General features: G+C 41.7%; 1 protein-coding gene across 1 annotated transcript; it reads left to right on the top strand.

Annotated features, from left to right (window-relative positions):
* Positions 1-1,195: 1,195 nt before the first annotated feature.
* Positions 1,196-9,502, top strand: CLEC3A (C-type lectin domain family 3 member A). Its single transcript, XM_023226904.1, has 3 exons — positions 1,196-1,393; positions 6,671-6,754; positions 9,008-9,502. Exons 1-3 carry the CDS (start codon positions 1,279-1,281, stop codon positions 9,397-9,399), a joined length of 591 nt encoding a protein of 196 aa, XP_023082672.1. The 5' UTR covers positions 1,196-1,278; the 3' UTR covers positions 9,400-9,502.
* The last annotated feature ends 1,713 nt before the right edge of the window (positions 9,503-11,215 follow it).

Consider the following 11,215-nt stretch of genomic DNA (forward strand, 5'->3'; position numbering starts at 1 on the left):
CCATGCCCAACTGATTTTTTTGCATTTTTTTAAGTAGAGATGGGGTTTCACCATGTTGACCAGGCTGGTCTTGAACTCTTGACCTCAAGTGATCCACCCACCTCAGCCTCCCAAAGTGCTGGGACTACAGGAGTGAGCCACCACACCTGGTGAGTGTCTCACTACATTTCTCTGTTATTATACCACGCACTTGAAAGTGTTGTTTAATGTGTTCAAGGAAAAATGATTGGTGAGGATCTGAAAAAACAGCTATTGGTATAATACTTTAATTCTTATTCTAATGAAAATAATTCACTTTTTAAAATTTTCTTTTTGCTCTAAGGTACATTTTACCCAAGAAATTTTTATTTATTTATTTATTTTAAACAGATTCTCACTCTGCTGCCCAGGCTGGAGTGCAGTGATCTCGAACTCCTGGGCTCAGGTGATTCTCACACCTCAGCCTCCCAGATAGCCAGGACTGCAAGTGTGTGCACCGTGCCTGACAAATTTTTTTTATTTTTTGTGGAGACAGTGTTTTGCCATGTTGCCCAGGCTGGTCTCGAACTCCTGACCTCAAGGGATCCACCCACCTCGGCCTCCCACTGGACTATAGGTATGAGCCACCACACCTGGCCCCAGGAAAGTAATTCTTGATGAGTCCACAAAATCCTAACGGAAGAAAGCCCTATATTTTATCATCAAGTATCTCTTTCCACAATCTCCATGAATCCCACTCAGAAAACTACTTCCAAGCTCCACTTAAGCTGTGTAGACACACGAGTGTGAGTAGACACACTGGCTTGAATGGTACTGTAGCATCACACACACCCACACACACACACACGAAGTAATTTTCCTTTCTTTTTTTTTTTTTTTTGCCCTGAAAACTAAATTTAATCAATTTTCCAGAACACTTAGTGAATTTCAGAGTTCCAAATAAAAGAATTTTTCACAAAGACACCAAGCTTCTCAGACTTTAAATTTAAAAAAAGAAAGCAAGCAGGCAAAACCTGTAGTTAATTTTGACACACTCCAAAAAGGCACATCACTAGGAAATGCAGCAGAAATTAAATAAATAGAAAGCCTAACATGAGGCACAAGAACAAGGGGCCACCTTATGCTGTGGCCAGCAGAGGCATTCAAACATTTCGTCAGCAGGATTCCAGCCAACCTCCGAAACTCACTCTTATAAGCCAGCCCCAGACATCCCAGAGCAAGATGTAGCTGTGCAGTCTATCTCTCCATAGCTGCTTTAGGGGGGCTGGCAACGTGGCTCAGCAGGCTTGCCCCAGAGCCATGGCAAAGAATGGACTTGTAATTTGCATCCTGGTGATCACCTTACTCCTAGACCAAACCACCAGCCTTACATCCAGATTAAAAGCCAGGAAGCACAGCAAACGCCGCGTGAAAGGTAATGGGGCTTCTCAGTCAAGCAAAATTCTAGGCTTGCACAGTATGGGGAGGTGTGGACGATGTTAATTTCCAAACTCCTCCGGGAGACTGTCTTTGGTGATGGCACCATGCCATCATCCCTATATGGCATCTCAGGGGATTCAGTGATGTTTTGATTATCTGGGATTCTTTGATTTTAAAGAAACTAGGCTGTTTAAAAAAAAAAAAAAGGAAAAATTTGATAGTAAAAGAATTCTGTATTGTGTATTTTTTGTTACGTGGGCTTAAATAGAATGTGCTTCGGAGGAAGCTCATCTGGCTATGTGAACATCTGATGTTATTAATATGGGGCAAGAGGAATGTGTTAACAGACCACACAGTTTCACTAGTAGATAGAGTAACTTGATTCAGTTATATTTTAAGATAACTCTAATCTTATTCAATATGTAGCAGAGGATAGAGCTTTTGGTAATTGTGACTTCCTGTTTTGTCATTAGTTATCATTAGCTATATTTCCATATCCTTGGCAGTATAAGGACAACCTATACTATATATTTAAACTTTTTCATGACAAAGACATAGAATCTTTCCAACTTAAAAAAGTCAGTAAGCAAAGTCATCCAGTATTTGAAGGCATTGTGATGCAAAATTGAATCTCCGGGCAACCACAAATTTTGAGTGGCTTGAATTGGGTTAACAGGTTAAAGAAATTGAAAAGAGCAAAGACGACAGCAAGGTATTTGCAATATGCTGAAACCAAAGGAAAAGAAAAAAGCAAGCCACAGGGTCATGTTTTATCACATCCTCTGCATCATTTTCATTTCAGGATATTTCAGATTATGACTTTATTTCCTTATTTTCACTTCATTAGGAACAACACATATACAAACAAATTCCCACAAGGTTAAAGTCTATTTGACATGACAGATGGCTGATACGTAAACAGGGGTCTTGTGCTTTTATGATTATAAAGTACCATTTCTCAGGGGCATTCATTTACAAAAGTTAGGTCTGGCGCAAGTTTTTTTTTTTTTTTGAGACAGTCTCGCCCTGTTGCCCAGGCTGGAGTGCAGTGGCATAATCTCAGCTTGCTGCAAGCTCCGCCTTCCAGGTTCACACCATTCTCCTGCCTCAGCCTCCCGAGTAGCTGGGACTACAGGTGCCCGCCACCACGCCTGGCTAATTTTTTTGTATTTTTAGTAGAGACGGGATTTCACCGTGTTAGCCAGGATGGTCTCGATCTCCTGACCTCATGATCTGCCCGCCTCGGCCTCCCCAAGTGCTGGGATTACAGGCGTGAACCACCGCGCCCGGCTAGTGCAAGACTTATTAAGTGGAATCTTTTTTCCTTACGAAATACTATACTTCTTTCAGTGAAAGATTAAAGTATTCCTCAGGTGAAACATTGCTGAAGATGATATCAAAAGGAGCAGGGAGAGAGAAGATACTGGGTGATGTGGCACATTTCTGTGGCCAGCGTTTCCTCACCACTGGATGGAGTGGTGCTCCTCGTGAGAGTGGTCATCACACAGCAGGAATGTGTGAAGAGGGTATGAACGTGACTGCGTGTGCATATGCGTGCTGTGTGGGCATTTCTGAAGTAATCGCAGCTTAAGTCACATCTAGGTTATCCAGGGGCCTTCCCTCCCCTTCCTCCTATCACTCTCTTCTCCTCTCTCCCCACCTTTTTTTCCCCACTGCCTTCCTCAACTCCCTCCCTTATAACCACATGTGCAACTCACAAGGTACACACCTCTTAAATATCATTCCCCCAATATAGTTTTTGCTACTTTTTGCCATCAGGTCCAAGAAAGTAGATTCTACAGTAGGTGAAGCAATAAACCTAAACCGGTCAAGCAGTTATATCCCCATCCATCCATATACCTTTAAAATAGTTGAAGTACCTTGAAATAGAATAATATCAGTGTTTATGAGATCAAAAGTGAAAGCCATCTTCTCTCTCCCAGTCCTCACCACAAAATTATCCACTATTAACTATTGGGTAATACTATTCCCAGAAGTTTTGTGTTTTGTAGGGTTGTTTGTTTTGAGAAGAGTCTTCACTTTGTCACCTAGTCTGGAGTGCAGTGGTGTGATCTCAGCTCACTACAACCTCTACTTCCCAGGTCAAACAATTCTAGTGCCTCAGCCTCCCAAGTAGCTGGGACTACAGGTGCTCACCACCATGCCCAGCTGATTTTTGTACATATTTAGTATAGATGGGGTTTCACCATGTTGGCCAGGCTGGCCTCAAACTCCTTACGTCAGGTGATGGGATTGCAGGCGTGAGCCACCACACTCGGCCTATTCACCAAGTTTTTAAAAGGTGCAATTAAAATACATATTTTTAACAATATAAGAATTGCCTATTCAAAATGTTTGGCAGGCAAATAAATTTATTTCATCTATTAAACCTTAGATAGTTACCAGGGTAAGCAATACTTTATTCGTTTTAACAGCTGCATAATATTTCATTGTTTGGATGCGTCATCACTTAATCTGATCTCTCCTAATATATCTCTTTTTGATTCAATAGCCTCAAGTAACTGCTTTGCACACATGTTGCTCCCCATGTTAGGATGTTCTGAGAAACTTCCAGCTGTATAATTGCAGGTTAATTATACTTTCAAATTGTCTCTCCAAATGATAACACCAATCCATCCCTCCCGTCTTCTGTGTATGGGTGTGCCCATTCCCATACGCTTTGACAACCCAACGTCCTGTAATGGTTTTACTGGCCATGTCTTCTGGGAATGACTTTTGTGTTTCTACGCTGTGTCTACTTCTGGAGAGCAACAATAAAATGAAAGGGAGCCTTCTGGGGGACTCAAAATAGCAATTGAAGAATTTAGCTTCAAGCACAAGATCTCTCTGCTACTTGCTTCATAGGTCTGTTTATGTGTTGCATTCATGAATAAAATGTGACTTTTACAGGTCAGTAGTTCCACATATTCCCTTTGTTTGTTGTACACAAAAGACATCTACATCAGCTACGAAGGATGGAAGTTACAGCCCAGTCTCTGGATAATCAATTTCATAACCATCTCCCAGGAGCCTAATATCAATTCATGTGCCTTCATGTTAATTACAATGTTTACAGTCTCCCAGTGGAGACCACTTATTTTAGGAGAATGGAGCAGGAAGCTGAGAGGGATGGGGGATGACATTTGTAGAGGTGACAGCTTATAGCTTAGAAGCAAGTATTCAGTAATCTTTGCAAGCTCAGCCCCCACCAGCTGATGAATTTGCATTCTGAATGCACCCTTACATTTTTTCTGGATTAAATTGTTACGTAGATAAAAATCCTTGGGTTATAGTATTTCTGAACTGAGCTATGGGATGCTTTGAGAACTGATGTGTAGCATTAAGTAAAACAGAGGCAGGGGCCACCCCTGGATATTCCAGAAGACAGTTTCCTAACCCAAATGAAATGTCTGGCTTACGAAGCACATGTTTAAGGGGACAGTGAATTAGCACATGTGAATTTTAGACTGCTCTGAAAAATCCAGTACAGAACATAGACTGCCTCTATGGCATCCCCACAAAGCAGCCGTTGGGGACGGTTCATACCAAGCTTTAAGTATCTTCTCTGTCTGGGGCCATGTGCTCGGGACCAAGAAGGTAGAGGCAATCACTGTGCAGAAGCAGGTAAGAGGGATGAAAAGAACAGGCCTGGACCTGGGCAAATTCAAATCCCAATTCTATGCTTTACTAGCTGGGTGACCTTTAGCAAGTGAATTCAGCTTTCAGGGACTCTATTTCTTCTGTAGAATGGAGACAGCGGTAGTGTCTCTCTCAAAACACTACTGAAAGAATTGATCTCTGACAAATAGTATGTGGAGGCTTTTAATAATTTTTTTATGATTTATAATTCCTGCTTTTGAAGACCTCACAAGCTGCCAGTCTTCTAAGAGAATTCTTATTAGGCCTGAAATTTCAGTTTAACCAAGGGTGCTTGTTTTCTGCCACTTACTTATAGCCAAGATTGGTCAAGGACAGCCACAAAGATCCTTTAGCCTCATCCAGGAACATACAAGACTTAAGTTGCTAATACCTAGTTTCTCCATGAACCTTTAGCATTTAACCCTGCTAGGGGCCACCATACCTGAGGCATGGGTTGAGTAGGAACAGTGGGGACAGGGGACTTGGGGACCCAAATAAGCTTGAGTATGACTGCTGCCATGTATCTTTTGAGTCACTCCCATTGGACTTGTCCTCATTCTTCAATGGGAATCTAATTTTTCTTCCTTTATAGCTATGATGTTTGAAGAGCAAGTGAAAAATAACCATTTTATATACCATGAAGTATATACTCACTAGACAATATTATGAACACCTATTATGTGCCAAGCATTATGGTAAGCATCAGAAGCATCAAGAATAACAAGGCAGATGAACTGAGGTAAAATAGAGAATAGATAATATAGAGAATATTCTATAAACTATGGAATAAAATAAAATGTGAACCAAGACTAGAGAATGAAGAAAAGTAAGTTTCAAAGAGATTAGCAGAAGGGATACTGAATTATAGGATAACCCCAAAAGCCTTCTCAGAAGAGGAGATATTTAAGCTTGCTAAGAATACAGGAAAGCATTGAAGCAAGATTGATCCTAGCAGAAGGAACACACAGGAAAGATGAGATCAAGCTCATTCTCAGATGACCCTGAAAGTCAACAAGCCTAAAGGCACAGGCTGGGACTGGAGAGACAGAAGGAGCCTCAATCTCACAGAAAGACTTTCTAGTATTATGATCACCATGAAGCTCTTAGGAATCTTCTTGTCCAAGTTATTTTCTTTTTCTTTTTTTCCCTTCCTCCTTTCCTTCTTTCATCATTTTTCTGGGCGGGGGGGAAGAGAGGGGGGACAGAGTCTCACTCCCTCACCAAGGCTGGAGTGCAGTGGCATGATCTCAGCTCACTGCAACCTCCGCCTCCCAAGTTCAAGCAATTCTCATGCCTCAGCTTCCCAAACAGTGGGAATTACAGGCACTCAACATCATGCCTAGCTAATTTTTGTACTTTTAGTAGAGACAGGGTTTCGCTACATTGGCCCCAGCAGGTCGCGAACTCCCGGCCTCAAGTGACTCACCCACCTTGGCCTCCCAAAGTGCTGGGATTACAGGTGTGAGCCTCTGCGCCAGCCCCAAGTTATTTTCATGCATTATTTTTTTGTGTACACTGGGCTCAGGTTCACCAAAACCACTATCACCTTGGGTCCTACATTCCAAAGGTTTATTTTATTTTAATCATATGCTTTTCATCCACCTACCCTATTCCACCCTAAAATTTTCCCCAGACAAGAATGGAGATCTGAAGACTCAAATTGAAAAGCTCTGGACAGAAGTCAATGCCTTGAAGGAAATCCAAGCCCTGCAGACAGGTAAGGTGCAGACCTCCTCAATGCCTTGTCCCAAAGAAGACAGGAACATTTCTGGGTCAGTTTCTGGGGGACATCTTTTTAAGAGAAACATTGACAAATCAACAATGTGGCCAGTAAGAGGGCCCCAATGCTAGGAGATGATTGTTTTAGGAAATCAACTTCATTTATAACCCCATTCTCCTATGTATGAGTGGTACAGAAATTAAGTAAGTAGTTCAGTAATACATTTGAAAAGTCAGTCCATAGTTATTCTCCAAAGGGTAGTGAAACAGAATGAAGCAAGTATGAAATGACTAAAATGATGAACATTTATTGGATGACAGCTAAGTGCCTATCAGGCCACCAGGACTCACTCAGGCCACACCCAGCCTAAGATGCTGGAAGGACATGGGGTAGAACCGCAGTTTGCCAACAGGGCAGCGCCAGTGTTCCTCCCCACAGCTATGCAGCCATGTGCGCTACTGCCCAGGAGTTATTCTCCAAGGGGTGAGGAAGTGAGCCACGCTGCGCAGGTTCAGGAACAGCCCTGGTTTACAAGGCTTATCCCCCCAGGAGCTAATGTCCTTTGCAGCAATTTCAAAAGCAGGGTGTTGAAGGTCCTCACAAGAGACCTGCCTCATTACAAGTTACTGCCTTCAGGGAAGACTGAAGTGATGGTTTTCCATCAAGTATTTGTAACTCCCAGGCCAGATGCATGTTACCAATCTGGGTCATTTTTACCGTAAGTAATGTTGCCTAGTAACAAGGGCGACATACTCCCTTTATCAGGTTTCCAGGGGAACAGAATTACAAAGGTAAAAGACGGTCAAATGGTTACGGCAGAAGGTGAGTTTTTTTCATTCTTTACCCACAGTCAGGTACTAGAAATTCTTTATGAACACAAATCCATTAATCCTCCAGCAACTTAAGCTATTATGATCCTAATTTTACAGATGAGGAAACTGAGGCACATAGAAGGTAAGTAATTTGTTCAAGATATACACAGCTAGTTAAATGTCAGAGATGAGACCTAAACCCAGGCACTATGGCTCTGAGGCCTGACTCTCCAATGCTAATGCCCTAAATCAAACTTTAATGTTTGCTTTATCCTGAATAATCTAAACAATATTGCCAAGGCTCAGTTATCTGCTTAAGAAAACCACTGTCTCTCCACATGCAAACCTGGAATTTTATTTATTTTTGAGACAGATTCTCACAGTGTCGCCTGGGCTGGAGTACAATGGCACAATCTTGGTTCATTGCAACCTCTGCCTCCCGGGTTCACATGATTCTCCTGCCTCAGCCTCCCGAGTAGCTGAGATTATAGGCACACACCACCACATCCAGCTAATTTTTTGTGTTTTTGTTTGTTTGTTTGTTTTTGTTTTAGATGGAGTCTCGCTCTGTCGCCCAGGCTGGAGTGCAGTGGCAGGATCTCAGCTCACTGCAAGCTCCGCCTCCCGGCTTTATGCCATTCTCCTGCCTCAGCCTCCCGAGTAGCTGGGACTACAGGCGCCCGCCACCTCACCCGGCCAGTTTTTTGTATTTTTTAGTAGAGACGGGGTTTCACAGTGTTAGCCAGGATGGTCTCGATCTCCTGACGTCGTGATCTGCCCGTCTGGGCCTCCCAAAGTGCTGGGATTACAGGCTTGAACCACCACGCCCGGCCAATTTTTTGTGTTTTTAGTAGGGACTGGGTTTCACTATGTTGGCCAGACTGGTCTTGAACTCTTGACCTCGTGATCCGCCCACCTTTGCCTCCCAAAGTGCTGGGATTATAGGCATGAGCCACCACGCCAAGCATTTTTTTAAAAAATAAATATTAAATATCATCTAGTTCCAAAGCTCCCAAAGAAATCCAGCACATAAATGGAGCTACATAGAGTAGCAAGCGTGTATACATCAGAACAGCATGAGGTTTAAGGCCATGTCTTGGGATAGGGCAGACCTGCATTTGGGTAGCTGTCATCTCACATGCTGCAAAAATTACTTTAAAAAAATGCTAAGGTGTCGCAAGTAACAACTTCTCTAAGTCTAAATATCCTGATATGTAAAAATAGGGATAAATAAAATACAACTTCATGGGGTTGTCAAGAATTATGTGACTTAATTCATGTAAAGTACTTAACATGTTGTCTGGCATATAGAAAATTGTAATTGTTGTCTCATTATCATACTTCATTCCACAAATACTTATTGCTATTTGCCAGGTCCAGCTCTAGTCACAATATACTCAAAATGCATCTTAATATGTTAAATTTCACATCTTCGCAGTCTGTCTCCGAGGCACTAAAGTTAACAAGAAATGCTACCTTGCTTCAGAAGGCTTGAAGCATTTCCATGAGGCCAACGAAGACTGCATTTCCAAAGGAGGAATCCTGGTTATCCCCAGGAACTCCGATGAAATCAACGCCCTCCGAGACTATGGTAAAAGGAGCCTGCCGGGTGTCAATGACTTTTGGCTGGGCATCAATGACATGGCGACCGAAGGCAAGTTTGTTGACGTCAATGGAGCCGCTATCTCCTTCCTCAACTGGGACAGTGCACAGCCTAACGGTGGCAAGCGGGAAAATTGTGTCCTGTTCTCTCAGTCAGTTCAGGGCAAGTGGAGTGATGAGGTCTGTCGCAGCAACAAGAGGTACATATGCGAGTTCACCATCCCTTAATAGGCCTTTCTCCAGTGTGTCCTCCAAGCAAGATTCATCGTAACTTATAAGTTGATGATCTCTAACAAGTAAAAATTATCATTTTTACTTATTAAAAAATTGAAACACATAATCAATGTCCATAGCAATATGACAGAGTCAGCCAATTGTGCTAACATGTTTCTTTGGGTTTTTGCCCTTCCTGGAGTATAGGGGATCAGAAATACTGATCCATGTGCATGCAGATAAAATGACTTCTGCAAAACAGACTAAAATCTTTCTCTCTTTCCTTATCTTTCTCACTTGTATAAACCCAGTCTGTTTTAAAACAAATCACAGTAGCAATGCATCTCATCACTCCAGAAAAGCAAGCTTAGTCTACCTGGAAGATTTTCCCTTGGAAGTTTAGTGTATATTTCATTAACAAGAATTTCCTAAATCAGAGACTCTAGGTGCTATATAATCCAAAAACTTTTCAGCCTGTTCCTCATTCCATCCCTTGCTGGCAATACCACCTTGTTAGCCCATTACCTTTTTTTTGAACTGCTGCATCTCCTGGTGGGATTTGTAACTTGTCTGCCATATCAAAACACCAACCCCTGAAGAGGTTCCGATTTTATTTTATTTTTGTTCACGCCTACCCCCTTTTTTGGAAGTTTCCAGCTGCAATTTATACAGAAATGACAAGGTGCATATTTGATCAATTTTCATTCCCACCATTGCATTACAACATCTAACTTAAATGGGTAACCCTAAAGCAGATCAAAGAAACAGATTGCATCATAAAGGGAAATAGAACAAAAGAAGCTACACATTTAGCATCCTTAGTCCCACATTTTATGAGATTGAGAGTAGACTTATGTTTCCTTTTTTACATTGTTGTATACTTTTTTTTAAAGCCATCATTATATATTTAAGTCTATTATGGGCAACCAATCTTTGGAAGCTGAAAACTGAATTTAAAGAATGCTATCTTGGAAAACTGCATACGTCTGTGCAATTTTTTATTCTGCCAAGCGCTATTCTGCTTGTTTAACTAGATTGTACAAAATAACGTTATTGCTTAATATTAAACTACAAAGTTTAGACTTGGAGGGAAATGGGCTTTTTAGAAGCATACAATTTTAAATATATTCTGTTCTTCAAATAAATAGTGTCTAAACATTGAATGTGTTTTGTGAACAATATTCCGCTTTGCAAACTTCAACTACACATGCTTGGAATTAAGTTTTAGCTCTCTTCATTGCTCAATAATAAAGCCTGAATTCTGATCAATAGAAAATGTGTTTGAGTGTTAATTACAGTTATCCAAACTATGTTGGTTCATATTAAACTTGGCAGAGTTTGAGGGGAATTACCCTGGATTTAATCAAACTGGTGATTCGGATATACTCAGAACAATTTTACCTGGCAATGAAGAGGTATGGTCTCACTAGAGGAGGGAAACTTTTTAAAAATTGCAGCTGCATTGGCCAGATACAGGGGCTCACGCCTGTAATCACAGCACTTTGGGAAGCTGAGGTAGGCGGATCACTTGAGCTCAAGTGTTCAAGACCAACCTGGGCAACATGGTGTAACCCTGTCTCTACACAAAGCACCAAAATTAGCCAGGTGTGGTAAGGCACGCCTGTGATCCTAGCTACTCAGGAGACTGAGGTGGGAGGATTTCTTGAACTCGGGAGGTTGAGGTACAATGAGCTCAGATTATGCCACTACACTCCAGCCTATATGACAGAGCAAGACTTTGTCTCAAAACAAAAAATGTAGCTCCAATTATATCTGGTGAAACTTGGCCAACTCCCTACTTCCAACATAACCATAGTCTTCCTAAAGATAA

Source organism: Piliocolobus tephrosceles, chromosome 17 (assembly GCF_002776525.5).
Source record: "Piliocolobus tephrosceles isolate RC106 chromosome 17, ASM277652v3, whole genome shotgun sequence".
Taxonomy (NCBI): Eukaryota; Metazoa; Chordata; class Mammalia; order Primates; family Cercopithecidae; genus Piliocolobus; species Piliocolobus tephrosceles.